Source organism: Neomonachus schauinslandi, chromosome 8 (genome assembly GCF_002201575.2).
Source record: "Neomonachus schauinslandi chromosome 8, ASM220157v2, whole genome shotgun sequence".
Lineage (NCBI taxonomy): Eukaryota > Metazoa > Chordata > Mammalia > Carnivora > Phocidae > Neomonachus > Neomonachus schauinslandi.
Genome location: NC_058410.1, coordinates 112,952,678 through 112,970,113, shown reverse-complemented (window position 1 = coordinate 112,970,113; position 17,436 = coordinate 112,952,678). Strand labels below are relative to the sequence as shown.

At 51.2% G+C, this 17,436-nt stretch overlaps 1 protein-coding gene across 2 annotated transcripts in view; it reads right to left on the bottom strand.

Moving 5' to 3' along the window:
- Positions 1 to 17,436, bottom strand: part of CPNE5 (copine 5) — an 86,768-nt gene that overhangs the window by 40,117 nt on the left and 29,215 nt on the right. The window contains exons 4-9 of one of the 2 annotated variants that reach the window (XM_044917427.1): positions 10,202 to 10,305; positions 8,759 to 8,798; positions 8,466 to 8,542; positions 6,618 to 6,677; positions 4,500 to 4,550; positions 4,142 to 4,205 (exon numbers count right to left, since the gene is read on the bottom strand). In XM_044917427.1, the coding sequence (XP_044773362.1) occupies positions 4,142 to 4,205; positions 4,500 to 4,550; positions 6,618 to 6,677; positions 8,466 to 8,542; positions 8,759 to 8,798; positions 10,202 to 10,305 (396 nt within the window). The remainder of the gene's footprint in view (positions 1 to 4,141; positions 4,206 to 4,499; positions 4,551 to 6,617; positions 6,678 to 8,465; positions 8,543 to 8,758; positions 8,799 to 10,201; positions 10,306 to 17,436) is intronic. The other variant, XM_021684609.1, reaches the window with a different exon arrangement.

Below are 17,436 nucleotides of genomic sequence, written 5' to 3'. Positions count from 1 at the left end.
CAACCTGCATGCTTCTGAGTCTCAGAAAAGCTTCACCGCTTCCCCCGCTTCACCTTACCTCTTTCTCCTTATCTTTCTCCCTTTCTCCCAGGACTCTTCCCTAGGTTCCCACGTGGAAACACTGGGCTCTCCCTGATGTCTGTCCTGAGAACAGTGAGAGTTCTGGCTTTATCAAGATTCAAACCTGCTAAGCAGGCCCGCTACAAGGTCCCGCACCATCTAGCCTCCCACCCCACCTACTCTCTCACCTCTCCAGTGTCACTCATCACTATCTCCTTGCCCCAGGGCCTTTGCACAAGCTGTTCTCTTTGCCTGGACCCATCTTCTTCCAGGTAGCTGCACAGGCTTATTCCTTCACCTGTATGTATTTGGGCCTCTTATATGGTATTATCCATGGATTTTCCTTCAGGATAGTAAAGAGTGCTATAAAATACCTGCTACTAAAAAAAGAGGCAATGGGTCTGATGAAGTTAAGGACCCCTGCTGTACCGTGATTGCTGGTTGGCATTTCTGTCTCTCACACTAAATTGGAAACTCTGGGAGGGGGGGCAAGAACTGACCCAAGACATATTTGCTAAAACGAATGAACACATGAGCAAGCCGGTGATACCTAAGGCGGGGGGGCTGGGGCAGCTACAAGTGAAAAGCTTTGTTTGACTCCCCTGGCTTGTGAGAGGTGAGCTGCCTTCTTGCCAGTGTATATAGGGACCTGACTGGGAGGCAGTGAAGATGCACTATCTGGCCAGGAACTCTCTAGAAGCCCAGCCACTGACCACGGCCGCTGAAGATTCCTGCCCCACAAAGATCACAAAGCCCACGGCTGTTCCATGTACCGTAAAGCTTATGGCTTCACTGTGGGTGAGGGAAGTACTCTCTGAGGATTAGGAGTCCACAGCTCAGCCATCTGAGGCTGGCACTTCAACCTCTCTGCATCTGTGGGCTGGGGGCACTCACCCCTCCCCATCTCCCAGCCCTGTGGTGAGGATCAAATAGACTGTGAACACAAGGTGATCGGGCCAACTGTGCGGACTATGCAAATGTTGGTCAGTATGACAGGGAATAATGACGGTTTTACTGCTGAACATAATTAAATCTTTGATGACTCAGAGGCCCTTCAGGAGCTTAAGCTCATCATTGTCAACATCAAGTATCACTGAATAATATTTTGGATCAAATTCTGATTGTTGCAACTTTCTTGGTATTTAAAATCTTGATGAGCGAGGCTTTTTGCATAACCTATCGAAGCGTGCTGGCGACCCACGGGAGTCCACTCCGGTCCTTCGCTCGTCCCCAACCGCCCACACGGTAACTGTGGATGGAGGGAGGGTTTGTCTACTTAGGCAGAATGCATTCACTTGAGCAGAAAGCCCTGCTCTGGTAAGGGAAAGAAAAAAAAAAAACCACCCCTTAGACTCCACCCTCTTCCTTTGATCCTCCCACTGAATGCAGAGCTGGAACTCAGAAGCAAAGCAGTTCAGAGGTAATTATTTTCATTCAGCCAGATGCTGGGAATTAGTCTCTTTTCCTTGCAAGTATTCTAGGGAAAGACCGAACGCATCCAAAGATGCCCCAAAAGAAAAGGAGCTGACAATCTCAAGAGGAAGGAAGGGAGCCCACCCCCCACCTCCTTGCCTTGGAACAGCTTAGATCAAGGAAAACTGCTACCACCCCTGGATGAAGGAGGGGAGGGGAGGATGGGGAAGGAGGAGCAAGGGGGGGGGACGCCTAATAAATACTAAATACGGACTGTTTTGCCAATCCCGGAAAACCAGACCAAGGACAGCACCCAGCATTGTCTGAAGCTTTAGAATTCCCTAAGCACGTTAGCTTCTATTACCCGATTTAATTAGCAACTAGGGAGGAAGTCACTAGCTGAGCTAGAAGCCGGGGGAGCAACCCCACCTTAGGCTTCAAGGAATGTAGATTCCATCTTTCCCCAGGCACCTGTCGGCCCAGCCACCTCCATGAACTCCTTCAATCCTCACCACAGGCACCCCTATCAGCCCCAACATACAGGTGGAGAAACTGAGGCTCAGGGAGCTTAAATAGCTCTACTATAATGTCAGCTGGGTTCCCTCTCCCTTGTCTGAACCCCAGGAACTTCCAGATGGTCAACATATACACTTGTAAGAGTTTCCATCATCATCTGCTGCTGCTAAACATTTGGTCAATCATTCAGTCACAGATTCCCGAGAGAGCTCCCCGAGCGCCTACAGCACACCAAGCCCTCGGGTGTAGCCCTGCTGTCAAGTTCCTCCAGACCCACCTAGGTAAACAGACAGAGAAGCCAGAAGAATGAGTACTTGTGTATAAGCTGATGTGGTCATCGCTATACTGCAATTCTGTGTCTTATTCTCCCACTGAAAGCCCCTGAGTTGGGGACCCCACCGCCTGGCAGTTAAAGACCCTGGCACTAGAACCAGACTGCCTGGGTTCAAATCTCTTCTACCCAGGGGCTATGTGACCTTGGGCAGTTCATTTAACCTCCCCATAAAATAAAAACCGTAAGATATCAGATAACGATAATACCTCATACTACCTACAGTCTTACATCATATATTATAATAATACAGATAAATCAGTCGACGCGTGTAAACCCTTAAGCACAATGTGTGGCTCAGCATAATTGCTCAATTAATCTTGGCTAACAATTTATACCCCCATAGCAGCAGTTCTCAAAGCATGGACCAGGGACCCTCAAGGGGTGGTCCGTGAGGCCAAAGCTATTTTCATAATAATGTCAATAAGACATGGTGTTTTCTAGAAGTTACCCAACAGTGATATCACAACAGATTGACTGCAGAAGCAGATATGAGACTCTTCTGTTCAGCTTGACATTAAAGAAATTTACAAAAACAAGGCCTTGCAAAACAAGGCCACTCTTCTCACTAAATAAATGACATTTGTTTTGGAAAATACAGTTATTTTTCAAAAAAGTTGTTATTTATGTTATCCTGCAATGGGTTAAACTGTTGTCATTTTTTAATGAATTAATACATATATTTTTAATTTATTGACTTTATTTTCTAATATGGCAAGTATTTATAGCTAACAAATAACCACAGTTGCACTGACTTCCCAGGAAGGCCAGAAAATCTTGTTTCTCCTCCTCCCTCCTAGGCCCTCTTACCTGAGCCCCATGTGAATGTGGGTTCCCAGGTTACCCTAGGCTTGGTCCTGTGTTCATACTCTGGCTACCTCGTCCTTCTCTCCCCAGGACCCACCCACTCCTACCTGTGGCTCCTAATTAACCTAAGACGCATGCAGGCCTGGGCATGAGCCCCGATTTTAGAAGGTTTTAGAATCGGGTTGACCTGGTTTAGAACCATGACTCTACGACTTACTGTCTTTGAACAGATGGCTTAGCTTCTCTGAGCCTCAATTTCCTTATTCATAAAATGGGAATAACAACAGTACCTACCTCTTCGGATTATTGTCGGGAGTAGTGACAACTTACCCAAAATGCCCACCCCTCGACAAATAATAACTATCATCATTACTGTGTTTCATCATTATTATTAGCCATCGGGTCCCCCGAGCCCCTCCTCGGTGTGCTCAGCTACCCTTCCCGCTGTCCCCATGTCCTGCTTCTCCACAGTCCCACAGAAAAAGCAAAACCAAGGGCTGCGTGGGATTGCAGCCTCTGGCTTCGCAACACGCACTCCCCAACCACGCGTCCTCACTCCCTCAATCCCATGCAGGGTGTCACCCTACTCCCGAGCTAAAAGTGAAACATGACAACTAACTGCCAAGCACCCAGGCTCACGACTGAAAAAGCCCCTCTGCTGCCAGGGCTGGAGCCAAAGCAGTCTTGGTTTGGGGAGAGGGGACCATGACAGGGAATGGAGGAGCCCTAGCCTGGAAGGCAGGGGACCAGGGTCCAGCCGGCTCTGCCGCTCATTGTAGGCGTGTTCCGTCCCTTCTGAGCCTCAGTCGGCTCAGCTGTAAAAGGAGACAACATTCTGGCTCTGATGTTACAGAATTCTAGGACAGCCAGGTGAAACTGGGGAGCCCTGTCTTCCCCAGATTCCCTCCAAGGACGCACATGGCCCTGGGGGACACAGGGACAGCAACCTGCCCTCTGTCACTGCTCCACCCCCACCCCCACCAGGTCCTGCCCTAGTGTCTCCCTGCCACTCACCCTACAGTTGCTCAGCTCCTCGGCGGACAGGATGATGGTGCCACATTTCTTCCCTGGGACACCACTGGGAGAGGAGAAGATGAAAGAATGGAGAGCCAGACAAAGACAGACACAAAACCTGCACACTCCCTGAATCGGCCCTCCTCATCCTCCCCCCCTCCCCATCCAGCAGATCTGCCCAGAGCCCCTGAGAAGACAGAGTCTCCTGAAATACTTGTGGCAGTGTGGCCTAGGGCACTGCTTCCTGGGCCAGGCCCCCCAGGCCTGGAGCTGCCCCGCCCCCTGCTCCCCAAGAGCCCGCCAGGAAGGGTAGTGTCTGCAATGAAAGTCCTAGAAGCGGAAAAGCATCCAGACTCACCCGGAGGCTTCCAGACCAGTGGTTCTCAAACTTTCCATCCAAAGACCACTTCTGTGGGCAAAAGACCTCGTGGGCCAGCCACCCCACCCTGCACCCAGCTGACCCCCAGAGTCCTGGAACATTTCAGCTCTGAGTCGCTCTGATTTATCATGGGTGGGAGAGCAAGCCGCAGGAGGGAGTTAAGCAGAAGGGCTGGTATCCTCCTGGTGGCAGCTTGTCCAGGCTCTCTCCCACGGCTACCTCCCCTTAAACTCCTTGGCTGGGGTCTCTCCAGAGAAGAGAGATCCTGGCCATTCATGCAGCTCCTCAGTGAGGTGGACAACCAGGACATGAAGTCGGCCCACCCAAGAACCCCTCAGGAGGTCAAGTTCCCAAGGTGGGGCTTCTCCCAGGGGATCTGGACCACCTCTTCCCTGGATCAGGAGGGCCCCCTCCCCCAAGCAGCAGCCCATCCCACTCCAGTGTTTGGGATGAACCCGGAGTTGGGGGTCCCCAGTGCGGCCAGGGGCCACTGGGAAAGAGAAAAAAATGTCATGTTGCCCAGCAGCTGCTTAACTTTGGACTCATGATTGTACCCCTCTGAGCCCCGGTTTCCTCACGCATAGAATGAGTGTGTTTGTAGGTTCCATTAGTCAGGATGTGCACACACAGCGCATGGCACAAAAAAGGCCCCCAAGGAGCATCATTTCCCTCCCTGCCTTTCCGTCGCAATTTCACCAAGCTGCTAAAATCCAGCCCCACACCTCAGGCCAGCCTCGAGGCTCCCAGCATGCTGTCTGCAGAACACACTTTGAGAACCACTGATGGAGCTCTCCCCAGTGCCAGCTTTTGGAGGGAGAGGCTCTCAAGTAGAGGAGGCAGGGGAGCCGGCCCCAAAGGCTGAGACAGCCCAGGTCTCTCCACATCAGGAGAGTAGAGCAGGGGCTACATCTGGAGGTTCCCCTGCCAGCTTGCACCCCTAGACATGGGCAGCTGAGCAGGGTGCCCCAGCCCTGGTCTGGCCCCCCCGGGTGTAAAGATATGATTTGTTTGACCAAGAGACAGGATCCTCACACCAGCCTCCTCCGCCCGGGTTTCTCCATCTGTTCCTCCTTCTGCCTCTGGGCCCTTCTTTGATTTCCCATCTTCCCTTCCCTCCCCTCCAGACCGAACCGGCTCCCACCTGCTCAGGGCCTTCCTTTTTCTCTCCCTTTGCCTTTCTGGCCCTCCCTCTCTGCTTCTCCCCCTGACTCCAGCTCCCTATCTGACTGCTGCTTCCATACTCTCGGTGTAAATCAGCATCCACACCCTGCCTGGGCTGTGAGCACCCAGGGCCCCTAGAGGCCCCTTTCCCATATCCAGCGGCTCCAGTAGCCAGTCCAGCTGCTGGGACCCCAGCTCCTAGGAGCTCTCAGCAAGGCCGGGGGAGGTTTGCTTACTCAGCCAAAATGTTCATCAGTGTGACGCACCTCCAGGCTGGTCACCGGGGTGGCAGATATTCCCTAACCTGCCCCACCCCACACCCTCAGGTGAAGGCCCTCTCTCCAACCAGGAGAGGAGGAGAGGGAATGAGTGGGGGCGGGGGGGCGCTGTCTTTGTTGCATATAGTTGCATGAAGCTGGCCAAAAGCAGACGGTCAGGGTGGAGGCCAGGGGAGTGAGGCTGGCCCAGCACAGCCGGTGAGCAAATACAAAAAGTGAGGATTGAGCAGAATCTACTCCACGAGGAGGCTGACATCCAGCAGTGCAAGCAGTAGAGGGGAAGTGGGATAAGGAGATAAACAGAAGGGAGGGAAAGAGGGAGGGGAGAAAGGCGAGGGGTAGGAGGCAGAAGAAACCAGGCCAGGGAGAGAGGAAGGGCAAGTGTCCAGCCCCTGCTGACCACTGGAAGCAGCCCCCACCTCTGCTCCCCACCCTGCTCCCCAAAGTCCCATGAGCCACTGGGGTTGGGGATATTGGAGCTCCAGCCAAGTGGGGGAGGGGCCGGCTGCAGAGTGGCCCTCTCTCCCCCGCCCCCCCAACCAACCAGGGCTGAAGGCACAGTGGTGGGAGCAGAGACCAGGCCTAGACTCTGAAGCCCCCTCTGCAGAGCCGGCTGGATGTCTGAGGACTCCAGGGCCAGAGATGTCTGCTGACCTACCCATTGGATACCGCTGGCATGGGTTTGCCTGTCCTGGAATTCAGGCTGAATGCTCCTATCCTGTAGAGAGAGAGGCAGAGAGAGCGTGCCCTGAGTCAAGCAACCCCGTCCTGAGAGGCCATAGCACTTGGCATCGGAATTCTTGGAGACAGGTATCTATTCTGGATCAAACATCAAAACAGGACCAAGAGCTGCAGGCCAGAGGAAGGAGAGGTCTTCCAAACCTTGCTGTGAAGTGCTGGGTGACTCTACCTCAGGGGTTCTCAAAGTGTGCACCGTCAGCATCCCTAGGAATGTGTTAGAAATGTAAGTTCGCAGGCCCCACACCAGACTAAGGGGCGGGTGGTTTGAGCCCAGTAATCTGTGCTTTAACAAGCCCTCCAATGACGCCGAAGGCTGCTGCGCTTTGAGAACCGTGCTCTACCTCTGCAAGCCTCAGTGGCTGGACTGTGAAATGGGGAGACTGCTGAGAGAATCCCATGAGATCAGAGAAGCCGATGGCGGTCTGGCCCAGAAGAGACGCCCAGTGAAAGGGAACTGTTGTGCACGGGGCCAGCCGGGAGACTGAGACACGTGACATTTTCGGTGGGGGAAACAGGTCCCCCTCCTTCACCAACCCATTGTCTCCAAGATCCCGCTTGCCTTCCCCAAGGCTCGCCTCCCCAGCCGTCTCCTGCGGAGGTCTTCCTCAATCCACCCCCCAAGCAGGTGTGCCTGTTCCCCAAAGGTGGGCTGGGTGACAGCAGGGAGGAAAGAGACCCAAATGACAAGCAGGCTTTTGACCCGGGCAGTTGGGAGCTGAGAGGAGCAGACACACACACTCACTCTGAGGACCCCAAATTCCATAAATGTCAGAGCCCTCCAAACCTGGGTTTGTTCCCTATTTTCAATAAATGATAGTTTATATCATTATTCTCTGTGAACCCAGAGAAGGAGACATTTTCAGGGACAGAGAAGCCCCTCTGGGGGCTCAGAAGTTACCATACAGTTAGTGGGGGTCAGAGACAAGGGTCTGGGAGAGAGACCCCCCTCCCCGACAGTAACACATTCAGCACTTCTCCATCATGGTGAGGGACAGCATCCAGTGTGAATTTGGCAGAAGCAAGCACGGGGCTGAGGCCCAGCCTGGCCTGCTCTCCCCTTCCCGCCCACCCTGCCACGTGGCCAGGGCACTTGTCCCAGTCTGCAGGCTCCTCTTGTCTGGGTTCTGCCCCTGGGGCTCCCTGAGAAATAGGGACAAGAGAGGGCACCCCTGCTACCCAGCCAGGCCTGGCCGGTGCCTACAGCCGCCCGCAGGCTCCACTGTAAGAAGCCTTGGGATTCCTCATCCCGGAGCCTGCCCAGAGGAATAGCTTTCCCCTAAAAGCACTTACAGCCCTATAATGCAGATGGTCGGAGGGGCAGGGTGAGATGAGGAGCGCCTCACCATACCCACCTCTGACCTACAGCAAGGGGTGAACAATCTGAGGGATATGCTATGTGAGGAGAACCCTGAATTCAAATCCCAGCTCTCCCACTTCTTAGCCGTGTGGCCTTGGGCAAGTCACTTTCCCCTCTCTGGGCTTCGATTCCTTCCCCTATACATTGGCAAGGATGGGAGGTAGGGGTGGGCTAGATAGTGCCCCTGGCCGTCCCAGGAACGTGAGGCTCTAATAACTAAACCTGGGTCCCTCCAAGTTAACTGGGTTAGCGGCCCTGCAAAGGCAGGGCCCACGGGGTCTCCTTATTCCTAATCACCCCGCATGCGTGGCGGATTGCTCCTCCCCTACCCTGAGCTAAAGGTGGGCGGGAGGTTGGCCCATCCCTGGGGAAGCAACCCAGACAGGCTCCACTCCCATCTATACTTACGTGAGGGGCTTCTCCAGGCGGCTCCCAGGGGACCCCACGATCTCTCCGAGGGTGCAGAAGGCCTGGCCCAGGAAATCCTGCACGCCCAAGGTACAGAAAACATTAGTGTCCCCCACTCTGCCCACAGCCACCCCACCTCTCCCATCACCCCATGGCTAGAAGTGGGCGGGCTCAGAAATGACCAGAAGCAGCATCAGACACACGGTCCGTGTCACAGTGAAGCCTGAGGCTGACCCAGACTCTGCCATTTGAAGAGAGTTTCAGAATCTCTGGGCAGTCATGGCAGAACTCACGTGTTTGGATAAATCAGGGCTCTTCGAATCAACGTCGTATCTGCAGGGAACACACAGAGATGGTAAAGACAGCTGCGGCACCCTGCCCAGAACTGCTGGGGTCCTTGAGCTGAGTCAGGACCCCTACACCCCAAAATACAGGCTCTGACACAGTAGGATATTTCTGGGAGTAACGGCTGGGAGGCCCACCATGGGAGCCTTGTGGGGTGCCGGACATATTCTGTCTCTTGATCCGGGTGATGGTTACATGAGGGTAAACAGATATAAAAATGCATCATGGGATGGACTCTGAAGATTTGTGTACTTCACCATGTATATGTTATAGCTCATTAAAGACCGAAAAAATAAAATAAACTTGCTCGGCAACCCTGGCTGGTTATCAGGTGGCTGAGCCACCTTGCCCTTCACTGCCTGTTCTCCCATCTTCCCAGCTAAGGCGAGGTGCCCTTGGAGCTCTATACCTTGCCTTTGACCTTCCCTGATGGTTTCACCTTGCCCAGGCCTGCCCAGCCTGACCTTGGGCCTTGTCACTCAAGAACATCACTCTACCTGCACCTGGGCCCCTCCCTTTACCTGGAGTCTGCTCACCTGGAGCTGCACCTGCAGCCCTTTGTCCAGCATCACCCTCTCCACCCCACCCCAACTGGCCATCCAGGCCCAAATGCCTCCTGCTGAGGGGCAGTCACTTTTACTCTACCCCTGCTCTAGCACTTTCTCTCTCCAAAATGTCCCAAAATGGTGACTTCTCTACAATGGGCTGCAAGTCCTCCATCAGTCCCTCCAAAGTCATGTCCTTCCACTGCATTTTTTCCTCTGCTCCTGCAAGCCCCCAACCCCCTTTTGGCCCACTCTGTCCACAATTCTCTGGGATACAGTGCTTTCTAACCATCCCATGCCTTGGAAAAACAACAAAACAAGGTTCCCCCACCTGCTCACCAGACTGAAATCCCATCATCATCTTTAACCTCAGTGGAGGGGCACTCCGCACCTTTGTGAGACACACGCACATGCCCTGGGCCCCATCAGTCAGGTTACCTCTGCAAGAGGGGAACCTGGAGGGCATCCTCTCCCAGAATAAGCTCTGACAGAGAGAGAGGTCAATGGGGACCTCCCCGTCATCTGGGGAGAAAAAGGCTCCCTGGTAGCCCCCAAGACCTAGCCCCCAGAGTCAGGTGGCTTGCTCAGTGCCCTCCCACACTTAATGGAGACAAATGGTAGGGAGCCTCTATTCCCTCTCCCCACCTCTTTTCCATCTCCTGATGAGGGTGGGGCTGGACTTCAGCTAATTGTCATTTTTATCCCAGGCCAAACCTGAGCTCCCTCTAATGTCACGGCACCCCTCCCCTTCCTTGGTAAGAGAAACTACTACCAACCCCAGGTCCTACAGTCCCCCCTCCCATCTATGGTTCCTCAGCCCCATCCCCAGTACCAGCTGCCACTTACAGGTCAAAACGGAGGTTCTGCTTCTCCTCAAAGAAGTAATCCACAATGAATTTGCGCACAAAGTCGGGATTGAGTGTGTTGTCAATGACTTCGGTGCGTCCGAACTACAAGAGAAAATGGGGTGTGGACCTCAGGGCCAGGCTGGTGGGGTAGGGGAGAGCACTGGGCTCAGAGCCCCTCAGTACAGGCCCCAGTAGTAATGGAAGCCATGCTTCTGGTCCCTGTCCCCTACCCCCCGTCAGGCTGAGAGCTCCCCCATCTAACAATGGAAACCATCCCCGCTAGGGCTCTAACTCCATCCTCAGCTTTATTCTTCCTACCTCTATCTAGGCTCCACCCAAGTTGTAAGGTTTTGATACCTGAATACTTGAGCAGACCCTTCACTTTGGCCTTCCCCTTTCTGCTTGTGGCATTCCTCCATTTCTTCAAAATCCTTTGTTAATGCTGCCTCCTCCAAGAAGCCTTCCCGATTCTTCCACCCAGAGAGTTTTACTTCCCTCTGAACCACCACTGAACTTGTGCTCCCCCCTATAACCACCGTCCTTCTCTGACTGATTCCATAGTTAGGTGTGTACTTATCTGATGTGACAATTATAAATGAAAGGGCAGAAGAAGGGACTGTGGGATCTTTTAAGGTCCCCACCTCCTGCCCATGCGTAATCCCCTCCCCTTGAAGGTGGGCTAGACTTCATGACTCACTACTAAGGAACAGAATAGAGCACAAGCCACGCCCCAAATTGTGTTATAAACTACCATGACTTCTGTCTTGGGGACCCTCTCTCGCTCTCTTTTGCTTGCTCACTTCGAGGAAGCCAGCTGTGCTATGGAGAGGCCCATGTGGCAAGGAACTAAAGGCAGCCTTGGGCCAGGAGGAGGAGAGCCAGTGAGGACCCAGGCTGTCAGCCAACCCGCCTGTAAGAATCTGAATTTTATCAACAACTACTGAGAGAACTTACAAGTAGACCCTGCCCCACCAGAAGCTCGAGATGACTGAGGCCCTGGCTAACACCTTGACCGTAGGTAGCCTTATGGGAGACCCCGAGGTCGAGGACCCCACAAAACTGCACCCAGATTCATGACCCTGTTGTTTAAGTTGCTCAACTCTGGGCTAATTTGTTACACAGCAACAGATAACTAATACATGGACTTAACTTTTTTGGTATCCCCTGCAGCAGATACTCTAGAATTTTACACACATTAGGCGCTCAATAGTTGAATCCCATTAAACTCCCCAAATGACTTAAGGCAAGTCACACCTAGGTCTAGGCATCAGAATCACTTGGAGGGTTTGTTAAAATACCGATTGTAGGTCTCACTCCCAGACGTTCTGATTCAATAGATTTAGGGTGAGGCCTGAGAATCGGCATCTCTCAAAAATGTGCTGCGGGTGCGGGGACCTCCCTTTGGACAACCACTGGGCTTGACTGTAGTCCACAGGGCTCTGAGCATCTCAGGGTCTCCCTGTGCTGTGGAGGAGGGCAGTGGGGACATGGTTCCTGGCCATCAGTCCCATCAAAACAGCTCTCTCTTACATCTGTTTTTTTTGTTTTTGTTTTTCCCTTACATCTATTCAATACACTGGACATTTCTGGTAAGATTTTGTTTCAAAAAAGGGACATGGGGCTAAAAGATCGAGTGTAAAAGCAATGCGCTCTATGCTTCATGAAGGGAAGACATGATACCAACTCTACAAAGTGAATAAGACAGACAGGTGCATGATAAATATTTTAAATAAATTGTGAATATTTCTGAATATATAAACATGTTTTTTCAACTTGGGCAGTAATTGCCAAAATAAAAAATTAATCCTGAGTACTAGTCCTCCTTAATGGGGCTCTGCAGCCCAGAAAAATCCCAGTGCACGGGCCCCTCTCCTATGGGGTGGGCAAGGCCTTCTTCTCTGGGATGTAGCCCAGCACTCACTTGTACTCTGAATTAAGTTAGAAAGCTGCAAAGAGAACCTCCCACCCAAGGCAGTGTGGGGTCATCTGAAAGCACGTGCTTTGGCACCGTCTTGCCCTCACTCCCTATCAGTTCCTCCAGCCGAGTCTCTCTCCTATCCCCATACCCCCACTTCCTCCGCTGTGGCCTGGGTCAGGGCTCCCCATTTTCTGATCTCAACCCTTGCAGTGACCTCCTAGTGGGTCCCCTAAGTGGGAACACTGCTAATGCTTGAAGACCCGGCTCCCCGGAAGTCCTGCTCTCTGACTCCCAACCCCTCCCCTGTGCTCCCACAATCCACCCAGCACCCCTACGGCTGCACTTACCCTGTCCTCTGACAATGATCCGAGGCTCTTCCCACCCCACTAGATAGAGCTTCTTGAACAGCAGAGGATCCGAGCTCTCCTCATTTTTGCAGCCCAGGACCTGCCACTGTTTAACAGATTTGCAGGCTCGTGGTCGCAGATGATTATAAGCATGAGGAACTGTGCAACACATTTTGCACTGTATTTACCCTATTTCATCCTCTTATGGTAGGCTTCCCCATTTTACAGATAGGAAAACAAAGGCGCAGAACAGCTAAGTCATCTGTCTAGGGTTACACAACTAATCATTGCTGAGGACAAGTCACAACCTAGGCATTCTGGCCCATGCCCTCTAAGCCACGTGGTGCTCCATGTGAGGTCCCTAGCGAGGGCCAAGACTGGTCACTGCTCCTGGCGACTGGTACGCAGTGGGGACTCAGAAACGGTTGAATGAAGTAAGGTTGAATGAGGAAAGGGATGAGTGGGTTTGAGTCGCAAGCTTATCACAAGCTAATTGTGGGACTTGATTGGAGAAAGCTTCAATTTCCTCATCAGAAGATGGGAGAATACGACGTGTCCTGCTTACTTCTTAGAGGTATCATCCAACTCAATTACTGATTGAACAGTTTTTCAGCACTTATTATAGGCCAGGCAACGTGCTGGGTGCTGAGCTACAAATACAAATAGAACATGAACTCTTTACCTAAGGACTTCTCTGTCATAGGTGGGACAACTCATAATCGATTGCTACAATACAGTGTGACCACAGCACTATATACAAACCTCTAGGACAGGGTCTCCCCTGGCTGCACACCAGAAGCCCCAAGGGGGGGGGGGAATGTGAAAGAGATTGAAATTGACACAAAAGCAGATTACTGGGGGTCCCCTTTCACATACTAGTCCAGGCATCTGACTTCGTAGAGATCTGCACCTTTCATTATGGTTGAGCTATTTTACAACTTCGGAAATTGTAGAAAGCACAGGGTAATGCAAATGATTCTTATCCGTAAATATGTAAATACATTTGGCTCAGTGGAATGCAATTATTTGATTATTATCTTGTCGATACTGACCAGTTTTGCATCTATCTATAAATTAATTTCAGCATTCCTGATTGCCTATGTACAGCTGACCCTTGAACAATGCAGGAGTTAGGGGAGCGGACCTCCACACATCGTTGAAAATCCAGGTATAACTTTTGACTCCCCCAAAATTTAACTAATAGCCAGCCTACTGTTGACTGGAAGACTTACCGACAACAAAAAGTTGATTAAAAAATATTTTGTACATTATATGTATGGCATACTGTATTCTCACAATAAAGTAAACCAGAAGAAAGAATATGTTATTAAGAAAGTCATAAAGAAGAGAAAATATATTGACCAGACTGTACTGTATTTACTGAAAAAAATCTGTGTGTAAGTGGACCTGTGCTGTTCAAACCTGTGTTGTTCAAGGGTCAACAGAATGTGCGTTGAGTCATCTGAACCAGCTCTAACATCTTACTGGTTCCTTCATTTAATTAACAAGTTAAATAAATCTTTACCATGTGTTCATTTTATATTTGCACGGGGATTCATGATTTTACCTTTTAAAAAAATGTATCCTTTAACAGGAGCTTTTTAAAAATACCCACGCTCACAGCCCCATCACAGACCAATGAAACCCAATCTCAATGGGTGTGGCCTGAACAACTGTTTTCTCCGTTTCCTAGGTGATCCTAATGCGCAGTTGGAGTTGAGAACCACTGATGGAGGAAGAAAGAAAACTAACATTTACTGAGCCCCTTCTGAATGCTCACTAGATCAAGTGGATCATTATCTCATTCGATTCTCACAAAACCCCCGTGAGTTACTACCCATTTTCCAAGTGAAGAAACTGAGAATCAGAGAGGTTAAGTAACTTGCCCAAGGTCACATAGCTAGGCAGAGCTGGGACCTAAATGCAGGTATGTGTAATCCAAGGCCCATTATATTTTTACTTCATCTAACGTCCTCAAGCACTATGAAAATCAAATAAAGATGAGGTTTACTTCACAAGTATTTATAAAAGTCCCACCATGTACAAGGCTATGGGGTAGATATTGAATTGAATAAGACTGGGTTCCTGCTACATCCCCTAAATTCAGTAACAATCTTACAATGTATAATCCATCCTTGTTCCAAGAGAATTCCTGCATTTTCCCCTTCTGCTCTAATTCTTTTTTTTTTTTTTTAAAGATTTTATTCATTCATTTTGACAGAGAGAGAGAGACAGCCAGCGAGAGAGGGAACACAAACGGGGAGTGGGAGAGGGAGAAGCAGGGAACCCAACCCGGGGGCGGGGCTCGATCCCAGGACACTGGGATCACGACCTGAGCCAAAGACAGACGCTTAATGACTGAGCCACCCAGGCACCCCTGCTCTAATTCTTAACACCTCTAGTCTTCAGACAAAAGGAAAATTTCTCCTAACGACTTTCTTGCAGAATATTCTGGGTAAACACCCAGGTGTGAGAGAATCCTCTTTTAAGAAAGGGCTCTACCTCCTCTTCAATGTACTGACCCCCCCAAACATGTTAAAAAATCCCTCTGGCTGAATTTTAGATACACCCCAGTCCAGAAGGAGAAAGCATTTGGGCCGCCTCTCTCCTCACCCGACTCTCAGCAGAGACTCCAAGGAAAACACCCATTAGGGAAGATGACAGCGCTGCTTTTAAAATGGCACTTGAAGCTTCAATAGAGAGGAATTCCCTAGAGATTGATCTCTGCCAGAGAAGAAAATGGGGTTCCCCTGGAAACAGGACTTGGAGTGGGACTCCAAGGGCCCCCAAGATCTCCTGGAGAGGAAAGGGGGCAAGTGAGCCAGGCTGGGCAGTGTTTCCAGTCCACAGGGGTAATTAACGTATGCCAGGCACAAAAACTGAAATCTACAACCGAGGGACTTACTAAAGATGTTTTATAGCCTTCATTACTTGGGCTAATCACAAAGAAAATAAAAACACCAAAAACTTGGATTTTGAAAATCCAAGAAGCCACTAAGTCTCTGTCAGGCCCAATTTATACCCCTATTAATGACAATAGGAAACAACCTAACTGATGTTTAAAAAAAAAATCAATTTGGCTGTATTTCATTCCACATAGAATTACAGTTTCCAAGCCTGAACGGACATGGACAGATGAGGTATTACCACGAAAGCATACAGTCTGAATGCTGTATGACAAATCCTGCTTGGGGGTGAAGGGGAGAGTGGGTTAACCCTTGACCACCCGTCATCGGAGCTGAGCCAGCCCTGAACACTCTTCCAGCTCCCTGGAAGTGCCTGTCCCTCCCTCTGGTCCATTCTGAACTCCTCCGTCCACACTCCAGGCTCTGAGCATGGCATCGCTCACGGTCTGGGGCATAGGCCACCAAACATGAGTGGGCACAGGGATTCTCTAATTAGCAAAGCTGAAGAAAAACCCCGAAATCTTTGTTTTACCAAGCGATTCTGATACAGACAGCCTTAAAGAACTCTTGCTTATAGGGGCAAGTGCAGACTAGCTAGGGCATGGCGTGAAATCGGGGAAGGGGCTGAGCGATCAGAAAGAAAGGTGAGGGGGACCTCCCTGACCTCAAGGCCTGGAACAGCCTCCCAGGAGGGGAGAAAGAAAAAGAAAGTACAAACGAGTACGAAGCCTGGAAATGAGGGTATTCACCTTCTCAAAAGCTCACGTCTTGTCCCTGGCAACAAAACCCAGTGGGAAAAGCTCCTGACACGCCAGAAAAGATGCTCCCGAGGGCTCCTAAAACCTCTATGACTAAGCCCCAAGAATATCAATTAAGCAGCAGTAATTACATATCATCAGTTCCAGTGGGACCCTCAAAGGGAAAGCAGACTTGAAACTTCTTTGAGGACGAAATTAAACGGCTCCCAGAGGCTCTGCTACACACAGAAGTTGAGATTTATGGGGGCGGGTGGGCAGCGGTCCTGCCAAACCACCCTGGGACAAGGGCCGCTGCAGGGCTGGGATTGAGAACCCAGGTCAGGCAAGTAAGGTCTTCCCATTCCATGTCCAACTAGGAGGCCAGGAGTGGGGGATCCTCTAAGACATGGGCCTCTGGCCCTGCACTGGGGCACGGGGCTGGCGATGAGGCCTGGATGGATTCAGAGGCTTATTCTCTGTGCTGGAGAGTCTCCCACTGCTGCCCCCAACCCACCCAGCTCCTTCTCTGTCCTGCTCTACGCTCCAGGGGACCCTTTCCCCATTGAACCCCATCACCCTGGTTCCCTTGCCCTGTGGGTTCCTGTTGGGTTTGGCCAATGGGAGGCACGAGCAGATGGGAGACGGGTGGAGAGAGAGGCCGCTCTGGCCCGGCCTTCTCGCTCACAGACAAGACCACTGTCTCCTCTCACTGCCCCTTCAAGCCAGGACTGAGAGGGGGTGCCGTACTACCCGCTGTGGATTTCCTCGACCTCACCCATACCTTTGAGAGAAATCCATTAAATCTCTTCAGTTAAACCAACTAAGGAAACTCGCTCTCCCGCTGGGGCCCTGACTGATCTATTCTCTCTCTCACCAAACATGTTCATAACACATACAATTGCCAACTCAAGTGAACATAAACCAAGAACAACAGTCCCCACCCCACTCCTTCTGCTGAAACACCGCGTAACGTTCATGCCACCAATAAACTGCATGACCCCCGCTCATGCAGCCAAGATGCGCAATGTCCCGTGACCACCTTCTGGGATGCAGGATTTCACACAGCTGTTCCACCCTGAGGGCCCCAGTGGGAACTCTCGGGGACCAGGACCCCCACCCCAGCCTCCTCGGCTTTGTAGAAAGTGGCCATCCTGGTCCCATCCAAAGAGCTGCCAGAATGAGGCCCAGTTAGGGAAGAACACCTGCCTGATTCGAGTCAGGGTTTGAGGCTTTTAATCAGCTCTAAGTGGGCCTCTGGCACCCTGAAATCGAATGCAAATGTCCGTCTGTCCACGTCAGCATTTTCCGGGTGGAGAAGCTATGGT